Genomic DNA, 26,095 nt, shown 5'->3' on the forward strand with positions numbered 1-26,095 from the left:
GTGTGTGTGTGTGTGTGTGTGTGTGTGTGTGTGTGTCTCAGGTGGATCAGAGGAGAGTTCATGCCGAGCAGGTTGCTGGTTTCAGTGTTCAGACGACCTGCTGACAACAGGTGAGTGATGACATCACTCTGACTCTCACCTGTTGAGCTGCTGATGATTGCAGTTCTCTTCAGGCTGGACATCCACACATGTTGCAGTTCACACTCTGGCCTGATGGTGGCAGTGGGGCTCACGTGGTACACTTTTTTAAACACTTTGAGGTCACATGATGAAAAGTTCAGACTCAGCTTGAATTTGAGGTTTCAACATCCAGACTGGAGGAAGAGTTCAGCTTCAAGGCTGCAGGTACCTGCACAGGTGTGGGTCTTTCCTTTCCATGGTCACAACATCCAGCCAGAGAAGAAGAATCTCCAGGAGGAAGACACCTCATTACCTGAGCATGAAGAGAAGAACCACAAACGCAGGAGGTTCAGAAAGCTTCCAGAAACAGGCCGAGCTGCTCCGTCCTCTGATCCAGAATGATGCGGTCGCTCCAAGACGATCAGAACAAGAACCGACTGAACTTAAATAATACAAAATATAAGAAACAGCTCTAGTATATGCAGAACACCACAGAGATGAAATCTGTATGACTGACTGAGAAAGCTGAGGCTCTGAAGCATGCAAACACAGAGCGCTGATGGGCACGCTCAGTGTGTTTGGCGAGAACATGCCGACCATCCTGAGCTCGGTTATTCAGCGTCACAGGGTTTCAAACCAGAAGCTTCACTTGAACCTGGACAGCGAGGACACAAACCAGCCAAAGGATCCTCGTCCCTGTGACCTTCTTCTGCCGCCGAGCTCTTGAAAACAGGAAATCAAATGTTTTACTTTAAACATTCCAATTAAAGTTCACGGCCTGAATTATCTAAGGTTATGCAGACTATCTGGCCTGAAGGCGGTGCTTTGTCTTACTCATCAGGTGTGTCCATCTCCTCAGGCGCAGTCAGCTGATTGGCTGTATGAGCTTCAGGATTGGCTCTCTCGTCTCATCCTGTGAGGTGAGTTAAAGTAATCGCAGCAGAGAATCTCGCACTGACTGTTTATACACTTTGTAACCTGCTGGCTCCGCCTCCTCTGGAATGACAGCCCCTCAATGGTTGGTTCTACCTCTTGGCGGAGGAGTATGGGTGGAGCAAACACCTGAGAGTGACATCACACAGAAGCAAACCAACAAGAAGCTCTGAAGAGGCGTGTGTGGACATCAGAGGTAAGGATTGGCTCCTCCGTGGTCATGTGACCCCGGTGATTGTGAAGCAACTTTCCGAAAGTCAGTGGAGGAGCTTCACAGTGACCTGTCTGATGATGTCATTCTGTTACAGGTAAGTCAGCTGACAGGTGTTGTGAATCCCATAATTTATTTATATAGCACTAAAAAAACAACATCTAGTGTGAACGCTCAAAGCGGCCACAAAAGAAGACGTCACACACGACGTTTAGACCCAGAGCAAACAGTGTTTGACTGTTTCTGACTTTACGTTTCCCAGTTTTCCTTTAAGTTATAAAGTTACTGTGTTATCTACATTTGGCCTAATAATGATCCTTGTTGCTGTTTTAGAGGAGCGGAGCTTCTAGCTGCAGATTTCTGTCAGAATCTGCAGATTATACAGAACAAATAAAATGTTCACGTTTCTCCAACGCTATCTTCCCAGCAGTTGTACTGGACGGACAGGAAGCGTTCGCGATGTCTTCTCCGGCGCTGATAATCGGCGTCTGTCTTGTGTCAGGGACGTAAAAGACGGATTTAATGCGACGTGACCATCAAACAGCAGTCGCTTTCTAAAACATCAGATATGTATCGGATTCAGGACCACATACGGAAGTGACCCAGGTCGGATTTGTAAATATTGGATTTGTGCCGTTCACACCGTCACACCATGATCGGATATGAGTTGCAGAGGGTCAGAAAAGTCGGATTTGATGTGCTTTCACCTGCAGTGTCAACGTAGCCTTAGTTTCAGTCGAGATTTGGAGACTGAGTGATCCATGAAGCACCTGGAGAGGAAATAATACTCCAACAGGAAAGGTGTGATGGCCTGCCTGATCGGAGAGGTCAAAGGTCAGCTCAACTGTGGCCGGTCTGCTGTTAAAGTCTGATCTGCATGTTTGATGTTTGGCGATTGTGGCAGCGTGAAGTCTTCATCTACCGTTATGCTTTAGTTTTATTTATGCAGCGCCAAATCACAGCAGCCATCGCCTCAGGGCGCTTTCTGCTGTGAGGTCGATCCAACAATGACACAGAGTCAGTGAAGACTGTCAGCTACGCTCCACCAGGCGTAGCTAAGGGAGGGTGCAGGGCCACCTGATCCAGCACCAACTGCTTTATCAAGAAGGAACGCTTGAATCCTAAAAGTCAGGCTTCGTGGTGACGGCGCCGTAAGCAGCTGCTTGCCCGTGTGTGGATCCATATATTCGTCTATTTATAGAGGCTGGGGGGTGGGGGGCTGATATAGATTAAAAGTGACTCCTGCTCTCTCACTCATCCCCAGGGGTCCACATGGTTACCATGGTAATGACAAGCAGCCCACTAACCATGTGACCCTCACAATACCTCTGTGCTCATGTCCCTCTCTCTCTCTCTCTCTGACATCATACTGAGGGCTGACTGTGGTTCGCCGGGCTGCACAGAGCGAGCGCGGGACCACAGAAGAAGCAGCTTCGGTCTGCCTGCAGCAGCTGTTTGTTGTTCAGCCCCGTTCTGTGTCACATGATACGTTTTGTTGGTCTCGAGGTCAAATCCTACAGTGTGGCAGCAGCTCTGTGAGCCCGGGCATACCCCTTTACCTGTAGCGTACCTGGGTCTCTGCTGGTGTCCTGGGTGTGCTCAGTCTGCTCCGAGGACAGCCGAGATGTTCTGGAAGAATGCGGCGTGGTCGTGGGATGATGCAGCAGGTGATGATGATGATGATGGTGGTTATCTGCTTGCAGCAGACCTTCGGAGGACTCCGGACTCCACCCCTGATTCTGACCTGAACCACATCGTTGATGCGGCTTCCTCCACCGGTGCGTCCACGGCCAGCCTGACAAAGTCCACCTCCACCAGTGCCACCAGCACCAGCGGGCCAAAAGACCTGATCTCCAGCCTCCACTCTGAGGTCACCAGCTACAGCAGCCACGCCTCCACACTGTACACCAACACCAGCCAGCAGTACGCTGGCCGAGACGGCAGCGCTATGCAGCGAATGGAGGTGAGTCAGCGTACACGCACACACGCCGTTAAACATGCACCAGGAGGAGGTGGAGGTGCGATGTTCACAGCGACCATATCTCCTTCTGTTCCTGAACGTAACGCAACAGACAACTAAGAAGTTGGTTGGTCACCAGAGAGTAACTGTAACTTTAGTTTGGTTTATCTGATCGACAGTGTGTGAAGGTTGCAGTTCCTCTACCGTCCAGCAGAAGCAGCACTAGTCCCAATCAGTGTTGGTCAAGTTACTTGAGAAAAGTAATTAGTAACTAATTAGTTACTTATTTTCAAAACTAATTAGTTACTTAGTTACATAGTTACTTTTCAAAAACATGATACACAACCTGAATACGTAATAAAGCAACAGACCTTTCAGCCCAATTCTACTTTTTCTCCATAATCATCATATAAATCTGAATCAAATGAAAAACTTTTTATTAGTTTTATTAGTTTTAATCATTTAACTTTATGCATCATGCTTTTTAATGACATCATGTGACCGATAATATGGCTGCTGTCACTGTACTGAGCGCCCCAAGAAGGCGGAGCTTCAGTTTTGGTGAATGAAATTCAAGGATTTCGATACTAATTAACAGTAAGATGCTCTCCACAGTCTAGTACAGTTAGGATTAGCTGATAACAAAGCACTCTGCCCTCTTGTCCAAATATGGTCACTTCCTGAAAGAAGACCTGACATGTCTCTGTTGGGTCTTCAGATGTGACTTCACTAACCGGTGGGTGAAGCGTTACTTACAGTGTAACCAGCTGCTGATGGAGCGCGTCCTGCTCAGAGAGGATGAATAATGCTGATGGAGGTTATTCTGAGCATCGTGGTCCTGTTTGCTCCGATTGCTCGCAGGCTCCTCGTGTTTTACTGTTTTTCTGAGAGGCTCATCAAACATTCATGTGATGAATTATGGAGTGAAGCTGCTTCTGTAACCGTCACAAGCTGCTCTCTGACCCCAGCCTCAGAAACATCCGAAACATGAGGTCCAACACAGTGTGTCCTCTGTTCCTGTGCAGAGCAACCAGAGCTCCAGCTCTCAGGTGTTTGTGGGTGTTTGTACACGTTTGCTGGTGTTTGTGGGTGTTTCAGGCAGATTTCAGAGGACTCGCATTCAGATTCAGGAGCTTGGGAAAACATTAATGGTAAATGGTAAATGGCCTGTATTTGTATAGCGCATTTCTAGTCCCTAAGGACCCCAAAGCGCTTTACACAACCTGTCATCCACACATTCACACACTGGTGATGGCAGCTACATTGTAGCCACAGCCACCCTGGGGCGCACTGACAGAGGCGAGGCTGCCGGACACTGGCGCCACCGGGCCCTCTGACCACCACCAGTAGGCAACGGGTGAAGTGTCTTGCCCAAGGACACAACGACCGAGACTGTCCGAGCCGGGGCTCGAACCGGCAACCTTCCGATTACAAGACGAACTCCCAACTCTTGAGCCACGATCGCCCCGGTATGTTTTAATTTTTATGGTTTGGGGAGGAGGGAGGGAAGGAAAATAACGAGGGTGGGATTAGGTGGATTATGTTTTAAGAAGATTGCTAATTCATTCATTCATTTCATTCATTTATTTATTCATTTTCAGGCACAACAAATACCTATATTGAACATAAAATACACAAAACAAAAAACAAAACTTGCCTGAAAAAGGAGTGGGACGATGAGTCAAAGCCCTCACAAACACACGTCAGCCCGAGTGTGTGTGCTCAGGAAGTGTGTGCGTGTTATCACAGGGACACATCCACTGTTTTTGTGTGCCTGAGTGTGTGAGTTTCCTGCTATTATTCTGTGTGCTGGTTCCCACACACATACATCCAGTTCACCTCTGAGCCTCTGCTACGCGCTCACACGGGTTTACCTCGATCGGCACGCTGGACTCGGACCTGGTCTGGATCTTCATCCTGGTTTGGTTCAGCTCTGCTGAGGACCACTTGGTGGATCCACAGGATTCAAACTCTGACCTGCTGCCATGCACACCATCCACCGTCTGTGTCGCGTCTGCATCGGACAGAACCTGCCTCAGGTCTAAAGCTATGATTATTGATTCCATCGATCAGTCTTGACCTCTGTGCTTATTGATGATGTTGACTGGGACATTTCATGCATCACAGCAGCTCTGAGACTAAAAGCTGTTTCAGGTTCTTGGATCCAGGTCAGCACAGTTTTCTTTGTTTCTGTCTGTTTAAAAGAGTGTGACAGATAATCGGTATTCAATACCGCCAATCGCAGGAAGCTCAGTTCGCCACAAAAATGGCAGAAAGCAAACTGCTTTCCTGATTGGCTGTGCAGTTTGATGTCACGCCTGGATGTGTGTCATGTTCCTGGGAAAAGCTCCACAGTGTCCTGTGTTGTGTGTGTGCTGTGTAACCGGAGCGTCTCACGTGCTGGTTTCGGGTCTTACTGAATGAAACAGGAAGTTCGTTCTGTTAGAGCAGGGCGGAGGGCGGAGCTACCAGTGATGGAGAGCTGGACCTCAGACGGTTTGGTCCAAAAGCATCAGATGACATCAGAGAACAAGCAGAGCAGAACCACTAATGTATAAACTGAAACGATGAGCCCAGACTCAAATTCTTTGTGCTAGTTACTAACTTTACTAGCAATTCCTTTATTTTTGTGACCTCTGACCCCAGAGAATAACTTAGACAAAACAGAGTTTTATCTCGGTTCAGTTTCAGCTCGTTGAGAGCAGAATAAGTCAGTCGGCTAATACGGAGCAGAGCTGTTACTATAATGTTGGAGACAAAGTGTGATGGTGTGGTTCGGGACTCAGCTGCAGGGGAGGGGTGGAGCAGAGGGTTCAGGGGCGTGCATGGCAGCTCCCCCGTGACTGGGAGCAGGTGCACGTGGAACAGGAGTTCTGTGTGATGTGTGCAAAGTCGTGGTGGGTCTGTGAATGCTGGCTTTCCGTGCACCTAAAAAGTGAAGACTGTGAACAAACAGACAAAGAGACGATTCCCCGACCGACACTTTTACTGTTTGCCTGTCCTCGGCCCACATATGGAAAATATCATTGAGAACCAGAGCCGCACAGATCAGGTGAGACAGTTGACCTTTGACACCATCCTCATCCTGGTCCTGAGTTGTAATTAAAGAAATGGTCTGACTGGCTCCAGTTTACAAATCCTTCAGTGGACAGGTAAGGGAGGTCCAACGTGTTGGGGTTTAACTCCGTCCCACGATTTCTCAGGACAGCTCTGAGCACCGGCCCTGCATCCTCAGCCAATTAGAAGTCAGAAAACAATCCCTCTCCTGAGGTCCACCTTTCACAGTTTGAAGGTTTCTCGGTTCTTTGTCACGAGTTCAAACCAGATTGACGTGCGCTTCTGTTGATTCGAGAGCGCCACAGCAGTGGGACGTCTAAAAAGGCCGCTTCACTGCCTCAGAGCATGAATCTAAATGATTATTTGGTATTTAAATGTTCAAACAGCTTCTCTAACCTCCTCTGATCTCCTTTTCCCACTTGGCTCAGCCTGAGGAGGCCGGGGGAAATTGTTGATTTAGACAAATGCAAAGCTGTGTTAAAGGCACGCTCAGCTTCCTATTCCTGGTCATTCCACTTCCTGTTTGGCCTGAAAGCTCTGCAGAGGCAGGAAGATGGCGCAGGAGCGGGATCGTGAGAGCAGAACTGAACCTGCAGACAAATGCTGTTTGCATACCTTCACCCCGACGCTGTTCTTGGTTCCCCTGCAGCAGTTTTAATATCAGCCTGTCAGTCTGAAGTCGGGGACATTAAACTTCTATTGTGGCGAGGAAACTCTCAGGACGAGGCGACCTTTCCTTGCGCCGTCTCTGTTTACACAGCCATGGAAACCACTTGGAGACCCCCACCAAACATGGCCCAATGGGCCTCGGTCAACAGGGCCGTGGAGTAACACACGGTGCGCCCTGCAGGCTGAGAGCATCACAGCAGGAACAAACCTGACCTGACAGCAGCCTTCTGTCCTACACGACAGCTTCTCAGTCATCCTGAGAAGAAACTTTAAGATGATGAGTCATCAATAACAGAGTGACCACGCCGGTAACTCAGCACAGGACAGCATACATGAGTCAAACGAACAGGTTCACTGCAGGCTCATTTACCCTCACAGTTTATGTTTACATGACACGACCGAACAAACGTTTTAGAACAGCAAGGTGATAATTTGATCCAAAATACTGAAACCAACAGAAGGCTCCATAATCGACTCCTCAGCGGCTCTCTGAGAATAAACGTGTCATTTTAAGAAATCAGCCTTCAAAGAGGCGGGCTGTAAGATTTCAACTGCTTTTATTGGAAAATAAAATCTCCTGGAAAGGAGTAACCCTAACCCTGCGTATCATCACCAAAGCTCCCTGCTGATCTCTCATAAAGAGAAAAATCCTTCGGTGGTTGGCTTTTCCAAATGACCCCAAATCTCTAAACTGACCAGTGCACCAAAGTGTTGTCACCTGTAGGGTCTCACCTTCAGGTGAAACATCGTCAGAGTTTGCTCAGATGTGTGGAGAACAAAAGGAGTTCCTCCAGACTTAATCTGGGCTCTGTGACAGGAAAGCAGACCTGCTACGCCTCGCTGAGAAGGTGGAGTTTTAAACTGACTTCAGGTGTGTTCTGACTGTCCTGCAGGTGAGCATCGCTCGAGGAAAAGATGGATTCGGTTTCACCATCTGCTCTGACTGCCCGGTCAGAGTGCAGGCGGTAGATCCAGGTGAGAAAGACAATTCCACGACCGCTGTACGACATCCCGTTCACTCACAGGTAATAAACACCTGGCTGTCCTCACTGCTCATAGGCGGTCCGGCTCATCAATCTGGACTCCGTCAGGGAGACTCGGTCCTGCAGCTCAATGGGCTTCCTGTAGAGACCTGGAAGTGCGTCGACCTTGCCCATGCCATCAGGTAACCCTGCCCCCTGTCAGAGTGACCCCACCTGTTCAGGTAAATCACAGGGCACATCTGGCCTTTTGTGAATACTAACAGTGGCGCGTCTCCTCAGGAGCTGTCAGTCTCAGATTGTGTTGGTGGTGTGGAGAAGTTTACCTGAGGTCCGGTCAGCATGTGACGCTATGCTCCGCCCACACACACACAGCGCGGTGAGTTTCATGCGTGAGGACCATTTGAACTGCACCTGTGGTCATAATCACAGCTGCAGATAATCAAAGGAGCTCTCATTCAGCTCATTTTAGTTTTACTTATACAACACCAAATCAGCTCGAGGTTTATAGCGTAAGACCTACGATAATACCCCGACAGTCAGACCTGCTAAAGCTAGCACTTGGTAACAGGAAGGAAAAACTCCCTTCTGACAGGAAGAAACCTCTGGCACAACCACCAGTGAGGGCTGGAAGACACCGTGTGGGAGCTTCAGTGCTTCCTTTATTCCTTCCTTTAGCCAAGGAGACACTGTAGCACCATTTGTAAAAGAAGAGGAGATGATGCCATCCCATAATTCATAGCAACACATCACCTGACAATCCAAGAAAACAAGTGCTGAACATTACATGCTAGTTAAGCTCACAGCTGAACATCAGAAGAACATGGGTTGATATAAACTCTGTGTTTTCAGGTTGTGTCTCTGATGTCTGCTCTCATGTTTACTTCACTGTGCTTCTCCTTTTCTGTATCATTGACCTCACAACAGCTCGCCAGACAAATGAGCGCTTATTAACTGATCTTACACTAAGCTAACGTTCCTCTGTCTCCTAGACGACAGGCAGGAAGTTGCTGTCTAACCCCACCCAAAGCAAACAAGACCGCAAATGGGGTCAGGGGTCAGGGGTCCGGGCCAGTTTGGGAGCTCTAGGTTCTCTATGGAGGGATAGAAAGGAGGACAGGGAGGAAGAGGAAGAGGAGGAAGACCAGGAGATGTACACACCTCACACCACCACCCTGAAGGGCACACGTGTGACATCATCAAATGGAGACAATTACATCATCCTGTCACCTGTCAGCACAGAAGGGCAGGTGAGTGTCAGGAGGCGGGGCCTGTATTCAGAAGGAGTAGAACACAGTTTGTCAGTGTTTGGTTCCAGCACTGAGGGTCCTGTGCAGAGACGTCAGAATAATCAGAACTGAAGTTTAGAACATCGACTTACTGCAGCCGTTGAATCTGTGACCGGGACCGACAGCCCCGTGACAACCTGACAGGCCAACGTAAAACGGTCTGAGTGTGAAGCACGAAGAAGACAATGTCTAAAAATGTCAGATGGTTTGAACACGCAGTGAGTTTAATCGATTCACCAAAGAAAGGAAAACCCCAAAGAAGAAGAAAAAACAAGTCGTAATCTGAAAAGCTGCCGTTTCATGAAAAACATTGTAAATACAGTAAGTTGCTGTTTTTATGGGAAATACCCTGACGCTGTACAGTCATCATTCCAGTTAGAGAGTCTCGCTAAACTCAGATATTTGTGTTGAAAGAGAATATTTTAGTCAGTTTGACAGTTTCAGGTGAAACACTTTGACCTTTGGGACTGAGTAAACGCCACATCGAAACCATCATTATTCTGTAAAGCTCTCTTTATGTCTTTGTTTGCATTCATATATTTACCTGCACATCATTTTGTAGTTTGGTTTGCTGATGTTCGTGCACCATCAGAACGATGCTGAAATCAACAGTTTCCAAATAAATGTTCTCTTCCTCTCCAGCTGCTGCAACCAGTTTATCACGACAGGACTGGGTCGATCGGTACGACTTCCACTCTGAATATTATTCATCCATATGCAAAGTGCTCGTAAATATTATGATTATTTAATCGTGTCATTTGTGGTTATCCAGGACATCTGTACCAGACTCGCCCCAGAGGTCCGAACGTCCTCCACGACTCGTGTTTGGGGTCGTTACAGAGACCTTTTACCAGGCAAATCTCCACCCTGCCTCCACCTCTTTCCTCCACATCTTCGGCCCTGCCCAGAAACTATGGCAACTACCAGAATTGCACCATCGTTCAGTCACATGTGCCCTGCTCAGGATATGGAACCTACGTCACCATGGCGCCCAAAACCGTCATCTTCCCTATTTTCGTCCAGGTCAGAACCAATCCAGGTCCGGAGTCTTTAAACTGAACCAAAACAAATCCAGTGCCCAGAGCTCCAGGGTCCTGAACAAACCCAGAAACTCTTAGAGCATCTATCTATCTATCTATCTATCTATCTATCTATCTATCTATCTATCTATCTATCTATCTATCTATCTATCTATCTATCTATCTATCTATCTATCTATCTATCTATCTATCTATCTATCTATCTATCTATCTACTTAGCACTTTTATTTTTATTTTTTTATGTTTATTTAAGTGTTGTCTGACAGTATGTTTGCACTAAGTACCGCAGCAATTTCCTAATGTTGTAAACCTGCTCAACATTTGGCAATAAAACCCCTTCTGATTCTGATCTTTATCCGCCCCATTAAGCTCTAACCCAGAACAGAGTTACAGCCTTTTTTTATTTTATTTTGTTCATTATAACAGTCATTACAGATCTCTTTATGGAGACTCTACAATGATGAAGAGAAAACCTCTCTCACACAGCATGGCCCAGATGGACCTGTCCTCCCGTGCATACAGGACCCCCTTACTTGATCCAAGCTGAATTCAGGAATGTTTAGAAACAGGAGGAGATGCGGTGACGACAGTATGAAAGGCAGAATAAAGTGTGGCAGAGAGGGCCGGGGAACTTAATTGAAATGGTCTGAAATAAGGAGAACAGGTCTGTCCTGTAACGGGACATTGAGTCTCCATGGGGATTACTTGCATAAACAAAGGTAAATAACAGTAATGAGGAGGGCGACTGACAGTGGGCAACCGTCAGCTACAGAGGAGCAAAACGGTGTTTGTGTGGTTTGCTTTTGTTTACATGTGTGTTGTTGTTGTTTCAGCCTCTCGATCTCTGCAGTCCAGACAGAGCGCTGCTGATGTCTGAAGAGATGATCCTGCACCAAGCCGACCTGCTGCCTGCAAAGGTAACACCCCTGTAAACAGTGTTGGGGAGTAACGGAATACATGTGCCGCCGTTACGTATTTAAAATACAAAATATGAGTAACTGTATTCCGTTACAGTTACCGTTTAAAAAGGTGGTATTCAGAATACAGTTACTTTGTTGAAATAAATGGATTACACGGCGATACTTCCCTGTTTCATGTTGTGGCGGGTCAGGACTGTTTGGGTTTGTTTGACAGCTACGTTCTGTTGTTCCAGGCGGCAGCGTTACGGTTGCCATGGTTACAGGGTGAAGCTCTCTCTCTGCGTGTTTCCTGGGTGAGAGAGCGCCTTTTTGTTGTTGTTGTGCTAAGCTAACAGGCAGAATGCAGCCTGATGAGCAGTGTAGTCCGTGCTGCAGGGAGAATGGACTGCTGTACCCGTTATGTGTCTGTGAGCGAGGAGGGAGAAAAAGGAAAAGTACGAGCTGTCACCGAGCAGAAACGGGAGCTGGAAGCATGTAAATATAATAATAACCACTGCAGCCAAACAGAGAGCCTGACGAGCCCAGTTGTAAGTAAGCTGTTAAGACTCGACTGTACGCTGTGTTCGTGTTTCCTCTGAAACAATAAGCTCCGTTGGAGCAGCCTTTCAACGCCTCTCTCTGTCTCTGGCAAGCAGAGTTGATCCAGACAACAAAGTAAAGCTCGTTTTCGGCTACCAGCCCGACACGAACCCGTATTAGTCCCTTCAGTAATAGTAATAAATCACATTCACGTAGTTGTAAACAGCGTGATAATATCTTAAGTAATCCAAAGTATTCCGAATACGTTACTCTCATTGAGTAACGTATTCGGAATACGTTACAGAATACATTTTAGGGCATGTAATCTGTAATCTGTAATGGAATACATTTTAAAAGTAACCTTCCCAACACTGCCTGTAAATATACTGCACGTATGCAGCCCTGAGTACCACCAACAGTCCTGGAACTCTAACTAAACAGACACCTTTAGAGGCGGTCCTGGGGCGGCTGACACACTATTGATCGAGTAGCCTGCACCCCTACCCACTCGAACTCTGCGTTCCTCCAGTAAGATGCTTTTACTGGTCCCACACTCCCAGTTAAAATCCATAGGTGATGAAGGCTTTCTCCACCGCCGCTCCGAGACTCTGCAACAGTCTTCCCTCCCTCTTATAGATATACACATGTATAGACAAGTGTGTATGTATGTGGATGTTTAATCACGAGATAAATAATTTACCTCATTCATCTTCATTCTTTCTTGTATTTGATTAGATTGTCCCTCTGTTCAGCACTTTGGCCGACACTTGATGTCTTTAAACATGCTATACAAATAAAGCTGACTTGACAGTGGACACGGTGAGTTTGTGTTTGGGAGGCTGAGGCTGAGGTGCACTGGGATGTCGTGCTTGGAGTTTCAGTTCTCAGGTCTCCAAAGGTTTAAACCTGTTACCCACAGCCTGTCACACAATCACCCTGTTTCCATTTCTTTAGCTGAAATGATGAAAAATGCAAAGATAACACAGTTTGACATAAAATAGTATTTTTACTCCAACAAGGTGTTTCCCAAAGAGCTGTTAGCGGTAAACTCTCTGGGCTGTGTGTCCTCGGATATCTGAGGAGACAAATGGAGGACATCTCCTGTTTGCTGAGGACTGATGGGTTTGCTGATGGGAATTGATAAGAATTTAGCGATTAAGATTCCATTATGGATATCACTTATCGATCCTCACTGGCTGCGCTTCTGGAGCCATTCTAACCTTACGGCTGATAATGCAGTGCTGGTCGTTGTGTTCCCATCGATGTTTCTGAGAAACGTCTGGTTCTGCAGACTGAACCTGATCCTGAAGGACACACCGACCTCAGAGCTGAACCAGGATCAGTTTCCTCCTCCCATCCATTTACACACATCTGGGAATTTGCTGTGTTTTAGTTTCATACTTTCAGTAAAGGTGGAGGTCAGACGTCGCTCTGCCTCCGACTCTCAGTTACATGTGTTAGTGCAGGAAGAGCGTGGCGAAGCCGGCGGTCCATAAACACGACCTGATGATGAGGAAAAGGAAGATGGTTTATAAGCATTTAAACATTGTTACTGAGCAGAATGAACACGGCGGTGATGGTCTGTGAACTCTGAGGACATACCTCAGGGTCAAAGTAGGGCTGTGCGATATATCGAGTTTTTTAAAAATATCGATATATTTTTATACGAGATATAAGATGTGACAATATCGTTTATATCGATATAGTCTATGCTACGTTATAATTATAGTTGTGGAACCACAAGTTTGCCTCTCTTTCGTCCACTTTTGTCTCTACGCAACGTTACTCGGCCTCGCCTCTCCTTCACTGAACACAACTCCCCCTCCTCCCCCATCGCTTCACCTGCAGGCAGCGACAAGATGGACACGGCAAATAAGATAAGATAACCTTTATTAGTCCCACACGTGGGAAATTTGTTAATCTCCGTTAACGAGTTACTGCGGATCGCCCCGTGCGTGGGGCTGGACGGCGTCAACATGTTAACGAGCTAACCACGCTAACGCCATGCACGGCCTGAAATCCTTTCATTTTCTCAAAAATCGACTGCACGCCTTATGTATGAATTCTGGTTGTGCTTGATGACCGCGAACCAATTTTCTGTGGAGCACGGCGCTCAGCAATCTGTTAAAAAATGTTTTAGTTCGACTTTGCTACGGAGCTGCAGCAGCTTGATGGATTGTCGGAGCATTACGGCTGCCGAGGAGCCTCGCGGAGTGATACGTACTGTGCTTCAACATAATATTACCGTATTGTTTGTGTATAAGGACCATAAATGGCACCTGTTAAGAGACACGGTTATGAAGCGGATTTCAAACTCCAGGCTGTCAGTCACGAATTGTGAAATCTTTGTTATTATGCTCAGCGTCTTTTCGTTTACATTTTGACTGCACAATTGTGAGCTCTTTGTTATGCACAAAAACAACATCGTTTTCTTTTATTTATGGAGCATTATTATTTAATAAATGCTCATAATTTATGTTTGAGTAGTTTTTTCATGTACATCTGTGCTGTATGTTAATAAAACAGCTTTGACTAAGAACTCTCTTTTTGTTCTTACTTTATGGCTTTAAAAAAATATCGAGATATGAATTTTGGGTCATATCGCCCAGCCCTAGGTCAAAGGTCACAGTGTTGTGTGCAAATGAAGAAACAGGTCGATGAGAAGAAGAACTACAAGTACACATTTTATTGTGCTGACAGTGGTGTGTGTGTGTTTCAGGTGACCGTGTTGATCTACACTGACCTGCTGCTACTTACCAGAGAGGATGAAGCTGGACGCTGTAACGTCCTGCAGAGTCCGGTGTTCCTGAACACATTGAAGCTCAGAGAGGGTAATGCTGCGTTCACTGTCATCTCTGAGCATCGGTTTTTCTCTGTAACCTACAGCTGGCAGGTTTCTGTTTAATGTCAGAACACATTGTTGTAATCCACATTTGATTTTCATTTCCTGGTTCGTTGTCAGCTGATTGACCAAGTAAAGTATCAACAGCACTATAACCTGTTCAATTTAACTTTATTTATACAGCACCAAATCACAACAACAGTCGCCTGAAGGCGCTTTATATTGTAAGGTAGACACTACAATAATACATACAGAGAAAAACCCAACAATCATGAGCAAGCACTGTGGCAACAGTGGGAAGGAAAAACTCCCTTTTAACCAGTGTTGGGTAAGTTACTTTAAATTAGTAACTTAGTTACATTACTAGTTACTTCTATCAAAAAGTAACTCAGTTACTTCAAGTTACTCGTTACTTTCAGAGTAACTAGTTACTAGGGAAAGTAACTTTGGTTTTACTCAGAATTCTCTTGTTAATGTGTTGCTTCCGTAACTGGATACCCAGCCAGTCTTCTAGCTTGCTTACTTGCCACAAGTGCACTGTGCCACCAATAGAAAGGAAAAAATAATGTGCGCATTTCCATGAGAGAAATCCCACACCTGATTCTATCCTAGCCTGCTTTTTACATCCAACACAAAAACTGCAGTCGTGGTGCTTTGATTGTACTCAGAACTCGGAAATTCTGCTTCTGAATAGGAAGATGTAGGTAACACCAGACTGCAGATGAGCTGCATACAGGGCTGGACTGGGACAGAAAATCGTCCCGGGCATTTTGACTAGAGACCGGCCGCCATTATAGGAAAAATCATAAAGCCTTTGAATGAAAACAAACACTGTTGTGACAGTGATGTGCACTGTTCTGATGGTATATATGCATCAATCTATCAATCGTTTGTTGTAAGATTCAGATAATTATTTTTTTAAAAGTGAAACATTTTAAATGAGAATAAGAAAGAAAAGTATTTCTTTGTGCCCCCCTCTCCCTGTTAATGCCCTACATGCCCCCCTGGCAACACTTTGCTAGACCCGCCCCTGCACAGTTACCAGCTGTCAGCTGCTTAGAAAAGGATCCTGGTGTTATTTGTCTCTCAGAAACAGTTCATAACTTCAACTCATCCATGTCACCTAAAAGGTAAACCTGTTTCTCCATCACCTGTTCAGCTCTGATGATTCAGTAAGGACATCTCCTGGTTTCATCTTCATGTTTCCCTCTCACCACATATCCAAACCATCATGACCAGCAGCTTTACAGCTGTGGCTCCAGCAAACATCAGCTGATACTAGAAATTAATATTAAATAAATTCTAACAACAGCTGATCAAGCTTAAACATGCTGCTGTTGTTTAGCGCGACATCCGCTGGTTTCCTCTTTCGGCGCAAAGTGAGCGATAAACAAACAAGAGAGCTGATCATTGATCATTGATCAGTTTCATGATTGAAGTAGCAACAGGAGAGGGAGGGGGAGAGAACGAGAGAAGAAGAGGCAGCTGTGCAGCGTAAACACAGAATAACTCCAGCTTTGTGTCTTTTTCATTGTAGCTGAAGTCTGGGACAAACTGTTCCCTTTTCACCTCAATAAGATATTTTCTCTGAATACAAGATGATTCCGTTTTTTACGGGACGGTTGGAAACTCTATTTTGTTCATAAGGTTAATTATTAAAGTTCAACATCAGTAACATAGCACCACCCAGCTGTATAGAAACTCCGTCATGCTAGCTAGCACGCAGTACGAAAAAGTCAGCACAACGAAAATAAACTCCACCTAAACTTGGTTCATATCTGACCCAGACAGACTGCAGGTCATAACTTCTTACCTGAACTTCAGTTCACCTGACACTCGGACCAGCAGCCGCTTCGGGTCTCTCCTCCTGCCTCCCTTTTCCTTCATCCACCTGCTGGCCTCCACCACTTAATGTTATTGAATCTGTGGAAGCTCCGCGATAGCCTCCACACGAAGTAACGAATAACGAGCCTATCTAAATCCCAGTAACGAGTAACGCGTTCCCGGTTTTGGCATAATAACTAGTTACCGTGCTCGTTACCACAATAATAACGTAGTTACTCTAACGCGTTACTTAATAACGCGTTAGTCCCAACCCTGCTTTTAACAGGAAGAAACCTCAGGGAGGGGCGGGGCCATCTGCTGCGACCGGTTGGGGTGAGAGAAGGAAGACAGGATAAAGACATGCTGTGGAAGAGAGACAGAGGTTAATAACAGATATGATTCAGTGAAGAGGACTCTCCATTTGACGTTTCTGTGTGTGTGTGTGTGGCAGCTCTGTCGGAGCCGCTCCACCTGTACTTCCTGCAGAGCGCTCCGAGCCGCCGCCGCCTCTTCAGCCTGGAGGCGTTCAGCATCGAGCAGAAGGTCCGAGTCAGCCTGTGTCTCCACGATAACATCCAGCCGCAGCTCGTCACCACGGAGGCCACACACACCCAGCAGGTACAACACCTGTCCAGGTAGTCACAGAAAGCAGGAAGAGGGCCAGTTCACACGTGTGTCCAGCAGAGGTCGCCAAACACATGAAATACTCAAAGCTTTTCCCACACAATTTAAGTCCTCTCCTCCTCCTCCTCCTCCTCCCCCCAGCTGTCAGACCTCCCCTCAGACTTTGGCTTCCTCTCTCTCGGGCAGTCTGACCCCCTCTATTGTCCTTCATCTCCTTACTCTTCGCTCTGTGACTCCCTTAGACCTCCCTCCCCATCTTCTTACTCCCCCAGTGCTCCCTTCTCCTCCTCCACTCTTCCTCCTGCTCCCGTCTCCCTTCTCTCTCCCTACTCCTCCTCACCACCTTCCAGGAACATCATCTCCTCAGCTCAGCTCCTCCCTTCACCTCACCGTCCCTCCTCCACTCTAAGGAGTCCTATCTGGAAGGAGAGAGCAGGAGCAGAAGAGGAAGAGGAGAGGAGGAAGAGGAGACGGGAGGAAGAGGAGGTGGAGGAGCGGCAACAGGGGGAGGGGGAGAGTGCCTCAGAGACTTCAGAGAACGCGGGTGGTGTCGGGGGGCGGGGCTTCCTGCTCAGCCCTCACCACTTCAACATGAACCAGGAGAGTGACCGTGACGAGGAGGAAGAGAAGTTTATCTTCAGACCACCAGGTGAGTTCAAGTGCTCTGAAAGAAAGTCAAAAGTCTTGAGTTGGGGGAGTGGAGGATGTGAGGTAAGCAGGATGAAGCTGGTTTAGAGCCGCTGCAGGTGGAAACGTTCCCAGTTTGATGGATTTTCTCCTGTTTCAGTCCTACGTCGCTCGCTCTCCGAGGGTTCTCTGCTGCGAGAACCTCGATCGCCCCACTTCCTGTCCGACAGCACCATCCACCGCCTCACCCGTCCTGTGAACTTTGACCTCAGCCCCAACTCGAGCCCCGCCTCCCGAGCCCCCTCCCCCCACACTCTGAGGAAGCAGCTGACCGGAGAGGGGGGGTCTCTGCACCAAATGCTGATGCTGCTCAACGGGACCAAGGTAGGGACCAGAACCGGCTTTAACCACAGAACCGCGAACCAGCGTCATGTGACTACACAACGCATAGCAGCAGGTTGATCATTGTGCTGCATGTCAGAGTTAGCCCCAGGCAAACGGGGCGACTGCACCAGGACGGCATCTGGTGTCAAATCAGACGTGCAAATCGTTAATAAGACAATCTACAAGCTGATTGGTTGAGGCCCAGGTTAATGACGAGTGTAAAAGGGAGATTTACTGTGGGAGTGGTTTGAACACGTGCAGAGGAAGATCCTGGGGTTAGAGACCGGTACAGCTCGGGTTCTTCGGTTCTAACAAAGTGTTTTTGTTTGTTTTTCAGGCTGGAGAACCCAGAAACCGACAGCTGAAGAAGAAAACTCTGTACGTAAACAAGCACACTGTTGTTTTGTCTGGTGTTGTTTCCTCTCGCTCTGATTGGTCCTCGTTGTCTCCTCAGAGCAGCTGATGTTCGAAGCCGCCTGGCGTTTCTGCGAATGTGGAAAAATGGCGCTGGTGTCCATGGAAGCAGTTTGGAGAAAGCGCTGAAAAATAACAGGTAACTCGGACCTGAACCCGAACTAGACTCACCTGCAGGTCAGGAAAGGCAGCAGATTATCACAGGTCATAACTAATCAGAGTAAAATCTCCAGGTGATCACGGCCAAGCATGTCGGTGTTTCTGCCCTAACAGCAGTGGTGTGGAGGTGACATCACAGTCTGAATGAAGCTCGACTTCAGAGCCTCTGGTGGATGTTAGAGGAAATGCAGGTTTTCCTGAGATGCGTTTGTTTTGTTTTCCAGACCGTCTGCAAAGGAGGTGCTGAGGTGGGCGGAGAGTCTGGAGTCCCTGCTGTCCAATCAGTGTAAGACTTCCTGTTTGTGTTTAACCAATTTAACCAATAAGGGGAGGAGCCAGCATGAGAAACGCCTCTCCACTAGATTAATGTCTTGATGCATGCTCAATCATCCAGGTAAGTAGATTGAGGTTGATTGTGTTCACCTGGACGTTTCAGTGGGAGAAACGTTTCATCGCTCATCAAGTGACGAACCAACAACTATTGATCAAAGACCACTGATCAGTGATTGATCAGTGGTCTCTGATCAATAGTCATGACACTTTGCATATTAATGATCACAAGCTGACCTCCCAGCCCATTGTTCATTCAGTGCTGCTTTTTTCAGTCATTGTGCAAATGTCAAATTTGTATTTGTCACACACACAGCCATACACAGTATGACATGAGGTGAAATGCTTGTAGCTGTGCAATGCCCGACCATTAGATGACAGTGGTTTTACAGTATTTACAATTTACAGGTTATTACAAAATTTACAGATTTAACTTAGAAATTTACAGTAAAAATGTGCAAATAGCAGAAAGAGATTATAAATTATAGGAAGTGTGCATGAAGAAAAACCAGAGTGCGTGTGGTGATGTGATGTGTGGGAGAGTCCAGTCCTACACCTGGTTCAGGGCCGAATAGCCTGGGGGAAGAAGCTCCTCCTCATTCTCTCTGTTTTGGCCTTAAGGGAGCGGAAGCGCTTCCCAGACCTCAGCAGTGAGAAGAGTCCTTTGTTGGGATGGTCCATCATGATCTTCCTAGCTTTGGTCTTGCAAATGTCCTGTTTATAAGGTTGAGACCTGCAGTCAGCTGAGACTGAAGACATCCCCTGATGATGATGATGATGATGAAATATTTCTCCCATTGAAACGTCCAGATGGACAGAATAAACCTTTTGGCACCAGATTAATGGCGTGCTTCTCTTTTCTAATTGGTCAGATGGTCTGACGGTGTTCCGTCACTTCCTGAGGTCAGAGTTCAGTGAAGAGAACCTGGACTTCTGGTTGGCTGTGGAGAGGTTTAAAAAGACACGTCCCTCCAACAAGATGGCTGCCAGAGCTGCAAAAATCTACGACCACTTTATTTCTACGACTGCATCGAGACAGGTACCATGTGTCTGAGCTCCGATTGATGTGTGTTTTTTGGTTGTTTTTTTCCTAATATGGTGATGAAGCATTCCTCCAACGATGATGTCGTTACAGTCCAGAGGCTCGGTTAAATTCATACCTGAAACCATCAGGTTGTTTACTTTCATCATCATCATCATTTATTTATTTATATAGCACTTTAAAAACACACCTGGTAGACCAAAGTGCTGTACAATACTAATATGCACATAGTAATAAAACCAGACATAGCAATAAAGTTAAAAAACAATAAAAAATAAAAATGTCAGTTACCTACAGAGTTAAAAGCCAGGGAATAAAAATAGGTTTTTAATAAAGACTTAAAAACTGGCACTGATGCAGCCTGTCTAATATGGAGAGGAAGGTTATTCCAAAGCATCGGCGCTGCAACAGAGAACGCTCGGTCTCCTCTAAGTTTCAGCCGTGACTTTGGGACCGAAAGCAGCAACTGCTCAGCTGACCGAAGGGAACGAGTGGGGACGTGGGGCTTCAACAAGTCAGACAAATAAGCAGGTGCCAGACCATTTAGAGATTTAAAAGCCAATAAAAGGACTTTAAAACTGATCCTGAATTCAATTGGAAGCCAGTGTAAAGAGGCCAAAATCGGAGTGATGTGATCAAATTTTCTTCTACCAGTTAAGAATCGTGCCGCAGCATTTTGCACTAATTGCAAGCGTGACAAAGTGCCCTGCCCAACCCCTGTTAAAAGAGAATTACAATAATCTAAACGTGAGGTAATAAAGGCATGAATAACGCTTTCCAAGTCACGCTTGGAAAGAAAGGGCTTAACCTTTGATAAACGTCTGAGTTGATAAAATGCTGATTTTACCACCCCGTTTACATGGTCATCAAAGGTGAGTGCAGAATCAATTTTAACTCCGAGATTTGTGATCGAACTCTTTAGTTGGGAAGTCAAAGCTGCAAGATCAACATCCAGAGTATGAGAAGAACGATTTGGGCCAAATAAAATTGCTTCTGTCTTCCGATCATTAAAATTTAAAACGTTTTTTGCCATCCATGCTTTGACATCAGTAAGGCAGTCAAGCAGAGGTCCAGTTGGGAGACTATCAGAATGACTAAAAGGTAAGTAGAGCTGGCAGTCATCTGCATATAGATGTAATGGCACTTTATGCTTTCGGAAAATCGAAAGCTTTATTGATCGTTGTATTAAAGTAAAGACTTGTAATCAAACATGTTGGTCCACCTGCTCATTTGACACAGCTGCTTTTTTTCAAGGTCAATGTGGACTCTGCCATCAGAGAGGCAACCAATCAGAGCCTGCGCCTTGGCGTTAGCTCCGCCTCCTTCCAACTGGCGCAGGAGCAGATTTTCAACCTGATGGAGACGGACAGTTACCCACGATTCCTCAAGTCCCGCCTCTACACCCAGCTGGCCAGTCACAACACAGAGCAGCGGATCCGACCAACCAGAGACGAGGGGTTGATCTGAGCTTCCGACTGGTTGAACAAATCTCTCAGTAGCATTCTGGGAGATGTAGTATTGAGTGTTTTGGGACATTTACCCTTTTCATGTTAAACAACTTGATTCTTACGCTAATCTTCTTTTTTTGCTGATCTTTGTTTATCTAAAAACATTTAACCCGTCCGTGTGAGAAAAACATGGCCTCTGACCTTGAGCTTGAAATGAGATGCCATCTTTACACTGTTAGGTGTTATCCTTTATGCCTTCTCGTGACCCAGGTGAAGCCTTGCTCACAGGTTAAACATCGGCAGGACTTTCAGCCTCGGCTGCATGTCGTTGATTCCAGAGCAGACTCTGATTCATGTTTTTAGCTAACGGCTAACTGATGTATCTCTGATTAAAGCTGACTGATGTCACATCAGGTGTCAGACCTCCTGTTTCCTCTTCTGTGACTCCCCTCCATCCAGCAGGAAGTCTGACACCGGCAGGCTGCACAGGTGAAGCAGGTTGAGTGACGGATTCACCTGCTGCTGTTTGATTATCACACTGAACAGTTTTAACTGATTCAACAATAACCTGAAAATCTAATAAAACAGACCGAATGACCTTGAAGTTCATTATTTAGTCTTTAAGTCGTGATAACAGAGCGCAGACTTCAGCTGGTGCTTCCTACGGTTCAGGTTCTCAGTGATGGAGACCAGGTGTGTGCAGGTGGAGCAGCACCTGCTGGTATCTGGCTGTCAGAGGTGTTTGAAATCACTTTTTTGTAATGAGTGCTGAGAGTACTGAAGATAATTCCACCAGTCGAGGTGTTGAATCTTCACAGTCCACAGGAAATGAAATGAAGGTGGTGTCTTTACAAACGTGAACTCCACCTTTAATGGATGCAAAGAGTCTGAAAGAGATGCAGCAAACATGCCAAACCATAATTCATGTATATAGCACTTTAAAAACAGCACATGGCTGTACAGCAGAAATATAAAAAGTACAGTAAATACATAACAGTAAAATAACAGTGTTAGTTACCAGAGGTGGGACCAAGTCATTGTTTTGCAAGTCTCAAGTAAGTCTCAAGTCTTTATCCTCAAGTCTCAAGTCAAGTCTCAAGTAATGTCAGGCCAGTCAGAGTCGAGTCTCAAGTCACTGGTGTAAAAGTCCGAGTCAAGTCACAAGTCTGAAACTTTGAATTTCAAGTCCTTTCGAGTCTTTAAAAAAAAAAACAATGAAAAAATAATGTTGCAGTTATGCTAAATGTAAATATTAGACCATGTAATTTTAAAATCTGTGTTTTTCTCAACACATGACAAAATAGTGAACTTAGAAAATATACACAAATTGTGAAATTGCACCTCTTTAAAATGCAGCTCAATTAAACTTAGCTCCAAGAATAATTTTCACCGACAGTTCTGAGATAAGCTGCATGTTATTCTTGGATGCGGTTGTAGGACCGGCTTTAAAATCGCATGACAAAAATATCATACACATTAAAAAAAACTGCATCACCAACGTAGCCTGGACAACATTTGCTAGTTAGATGAAGTCAGCTATCTCATCTTAGCATATTTATATGCATATTTATAATCATACGGTTCTTGGAGTGAGTGCACACACTCATGAAGTTTAGTAACTTCCGGTCACTGCAACAAGCCCAGGTACAGTTTACCGCCGGATGGGTACAGGACCTTGAAATGCACCGTGTAGAACGAAAGACCATCGTACGTATCATAAGTTTACCAGTCTCACAAATCGTCGTCATAAATACAGATTCGTTAACAGTTTATTAATAGGACCTTTGAGCTCAACGGTAATTAATTAGTAGTGGAAATAATTTCTGGTAGCATCACAGAAATGTAGCAGTGACAATAATATTGTATGCTGTAATCGTACTGGGCAATTGGTGATACAAAAAACCTGTTTTATCCTGTGAATAAAAGTATATGTTTTTGTCAATGTACCATAATAACAGAAGCGAAACACAATATTGTGTCAGGACAATTCACTATTTATGCACAATAAATAAAGGAGCATAGCACGACAATTTCTGTTCAGCGCCAGACTTGCTTGTAACCTATATCACCAGTTATGTTATGAAAGTGACGTATTAACTACAACAGCAGACTGACCTTTGTGGGAATGCTTGGAGCAGACTAACCTGTGAGCTGGAGTGTTCTGGGACGTTATATTTGGTCTTTGAATGGCTGCAATCCAGTCGCCTCTTTGTTACTTCGGAAACATGGCTCGAACAATTTCTCTTCAACGACGTAATCCGATAACAACCGATCTCTTTACCCGTCGGCTTCCCGTGGCTGTCATGCGACCGGCTATTGCAGCTAATAATACAACAGCTTCTTGACATTTTTGTGTTTCTTTTTATCGCTGTATAACTGATTTCAATTGAAAGCCTGCGTGCGCTAGTACCGCTTGCCACGAGTTCCCAGAATCCTTTGCGGTTCTACCCGTGAATGACGTCACATTTTCAATCTCTATATAATATGCATGTTAAATTTTATATTTGGGGTGAAATATCAAGTCTTTTCAAGTAAACCGGTTCAAGTCCAATTCAAGTCCCAAGTCATTGGTGTAAAAGTCCAAGTCAAGTCACAAGTCTTAGAACATTTTTTCAAGTCAAGTCTAAAGTCATAAAATTAATGACTCGAGTCTGACTCGAGTCCAAGTCATGTGACTCGAGTCCACACCTCTGGTAGTTACACACTGAGTCAAAGGCCAGCCAATAAAAAGGCCTGATCTGAAGAGGAAGATCACCCCAAAGCTTCAGGGCCACAGTAGAGGACGCTCGTCTCTAAGTTTCAGCCACGATTTAGTGACTGAGAGCAACAGCTGCTCAGCTGAGCAACTGAGGGGGACGTGGGGCTAATATACAGGCGCTGGACCATTTCAGGTTTTAAAAACCAGTAAAAGCATTTCAAATGGATCCTAAATTCAATTGGAGGCCAGTGTGGGGAGGCCAGAACCTTTGTCATGATACACCGACACAGATCATCGTAACTACACCCCGTGAACAAACCTTTGAGTCGGTTACTTGTAGTTTTACGTCTTCATTTCTTCCCTTTGTTTGATTTCCTTTTTTGTTTTTGCGTGAAATATTTTAAATGCCCATTTTTGTATTTGTTTGTCTTAATGAGGGTGTTTCTGTGTGTGCGTGGTTGGGTACCTCCCCGCTCACTGAGAGAGGAGCTCTGAGGAGGCGATGAGAGGCTCACATCCAGCTGCAACAGGAACACAATCATTGGCGTTTCTGTTGAAGCACCTGTGTGGACACGCCCATCAAGTTTGTGTTTTCATCATTCCCAATAATTAGACGCAGAGCACCATAAAGAGGAGGCCTGAGCAAGTTTTATTTTGGAGGAGCAAAGTGAATCGTAATATCACTGATGACTCAATAAACACATTAATGCAGGACATGGAGAAATGAATGCAGGCAGTGATTTATTCATTTATTGATGATCCTCCATCGATTCATTTATTCACATTGATTCTTACTCTGCTGATCACATCAAACAGAGACACACTGAGAAGACGTTTTATTAGAGACGACAAACTCGCATACATCAGACGCTCCGTCCACCACAGAAGAAGAGGAAGACAAAGTCGCTGTCTGTTTCTACCCGGCCAGAATGTGTTTGACAAACTCGGTGTAGTTGATGTGCCCATTGGCGTCCTCCTGTCCCGCCATCAGACGATCCACCTCGTCCTCAGTCATCCTCTCTCCCAGCGTGGCGAGGACGTGGCGGAGCTCCGCCCCCATCACCGTGCCGTTTCCCTCCTTGTCAAAGACCCTCAGCCCCTCCACAAAGTCCTCGAAGTTGCCCTGCTCTTTGGAGCGGGCCACATGCTGCTGCATGGGCAGGAAGCTGTCAAAGTCCAGCAGCTTGACGTTCAGCTCCTCCGCCTTCGGCCTCCCCAGCAGTTTCAGCACTTCCTCGTTGGTGGGGTTGTGTCCCAGCGCCCGCATAACATCGCCGCACTGAGCGTAGGTGATCTTCATCTCGCCGGCTGGCGTCTCGTCGAACAGAGCGAAGGCGTCTTTGAACTCCTCGATCTGGTCGGGGGTGAACTCCACCACGATGCTCTTCAGGTCCACCTCGGGGGGTTTTGGCTCCGGCTCCGCGGGCTTTGCTGGAGGAGGAGGCTCTTCCTTCTTTGCCTCCACCTTCTTCACCTCTGTCTTTTTCGGTTCCACTTTCTTTGGCGGCATGTTGCTGCAGAGCACTGGCGGTGGAGATGGAAAGTGACTGTCTGGTGTTTTATAGGAGCCAGCGGTGGGCTGAGCGAGCCAGGAGCAAATGGCAGGGAGGAGAGAGGAGGCGACCAAAGATGGAAGAAACCTGGAATGGAAACACTGAGAGGAGATAAGAGCCTGCAGATAAGAAGCTTCCAGAAGCAGCAGAGCCGGTCTGAACCGGAGCCTCTGACCTCTCCTCAGGCCTCCATCAGTGAAAACCACCTCCTCCTTCACATACTCTGGGATCTTTTCTGTTTCCTGCTAATCAATAGTTTTTAGCGCAGTTTCACAGCGCAGCTATCCTCTGCATCAATCTGTGAAGTAATCTCTGCATACCAGGCCCTTAATTTTGAATTACATTCTGGATTTATCTGCAAAGAGAAGCCAATCTAGGAGAAATCTGCTCTCTCTGTCTGCCTTGGATTAACTGCAAATGGAAGAACGCAGTCTTACATATTTGTTTAATAT

General features: G+C 46.1%; 1 protein-coding gene and 1 pseudogene across 10 annotated transcripts in view; one reads left to right on the forward strand and one right to left on the reverse strand.

Moving 5' to 3' along the window:
- The window catches only part of LOC113033424 (regulator of G-protein signaling 3-like), a 30,286-nt gene extending 8,296 nt beyond the window's left edge, over window positions 1–21,990 (forward strand). For 3 of the 9 annotated variants that reach the window (XM_026187200.2, XM_026187205.2, XM_080287503.1), the window contains 20 exons: window positions 42–110; window positions 962–1,040; window positions 1,129–1,249; window positions 2,968–3,227; window positions 7,844–7,925; window positions 8,010–8,115; window positions 8,213–8,309; window positions 8,923–9,180; window positions 9,862–9,901; window positions 9,992–10,242; window positions 11,093–11,176; window positions 14,418–14,529; window positions 16,816–16,982; window positions 17,130–17,637; window positions 17,776–17,999; window positions 18,337–18,377; window positions 18,454–18,552; window positions 18,797–18,858; window positions 19,775–19,941; window positions 21,199–21,990. In XM_026187200.2, coding sequence (XP_026042985.2) covers window positions 42–110; window positions 962–1,040; window positions 1,129–1,249; window positions 2,968–3,227; window positions 7,844–7,925; window positions 8,010–8,115; window positions 8,213–8,309; window positions 8,923–9,180; window positions 9,862–9,901; window positions 9,992–10,242; window positions 11,093–11,176; window positions 14,418–14,529; window positions 16,816–16,982; window positions 17,130–17,637; window positions 17,776–17,999; window positions 18,337–18,377; window positions 18,454–18,552; window positions 18,797–18,858; window positions 19,775–19,941; window positions 21,199–21,411 — 3,040 coding nt within the window. In that variant the 3' untranslated portion in view covers window positions 21,412–21,990. The remainder of the gene's footprint in view (window positions 1–41; window positions 111–961; window positions 1,041–1,128; window positions 1,250–2,967; window positions 3,228–7,843; window positions 7,926–8,009; window positions 8,116–8,212; window positions 8,310–8,922; window positions 9,181–9,861; window positions 9,902–9,991; window positions 10,243–11,092; window positions 11,177–14,417; window positions 14,530–16,815; window positions 16,983–17,129; window positions 17,638–17,775; window positions 18,000–18,336; window positions 18,378–18,453; window positions 18,553–18,796; window positions 18,859–19,774; window positions 19,942–21,198) is intronic. The other 6 variants (XM_026187202.2, XM_080287501.1, XM_080287504.1 and 3 more) reach the window with 3 other exon arrangements.
- A 2,728-nt stretch (window positions 21,991–24,718) lies between these two features.
- LOC113033579 (myosin light polypeptide 6 pseudogene) lies at window positions 24,719–25,849 on the reverse strand (annotated as a pseudogene). Its single transcript, XR_013900814.1, has one exon. The product of XR_013900814.1 is annotated as a myosin light polypeptide 6 pseudogene (transcript).
- Window positions 25,850–26,095: the final 246 nt, after the last annotated feature.

The sequence above is a fragment of the Astatotilapia calliptera genome, chromosome 12 (genome assembly GCF_964374335.1).
Source record: "Astatotilapia calliptera chromosome 12, fAstCal68.1, whole genome shotgun sequence".
In the NCBI taxonomy this organism is placed as follows: domain Eukaryota; kingdom Metazoa; phylum Chordata; class Actinopteri; order Cichliformes; family Cichlidae; genus Astatotilapia; species Astatotilapia calliptera.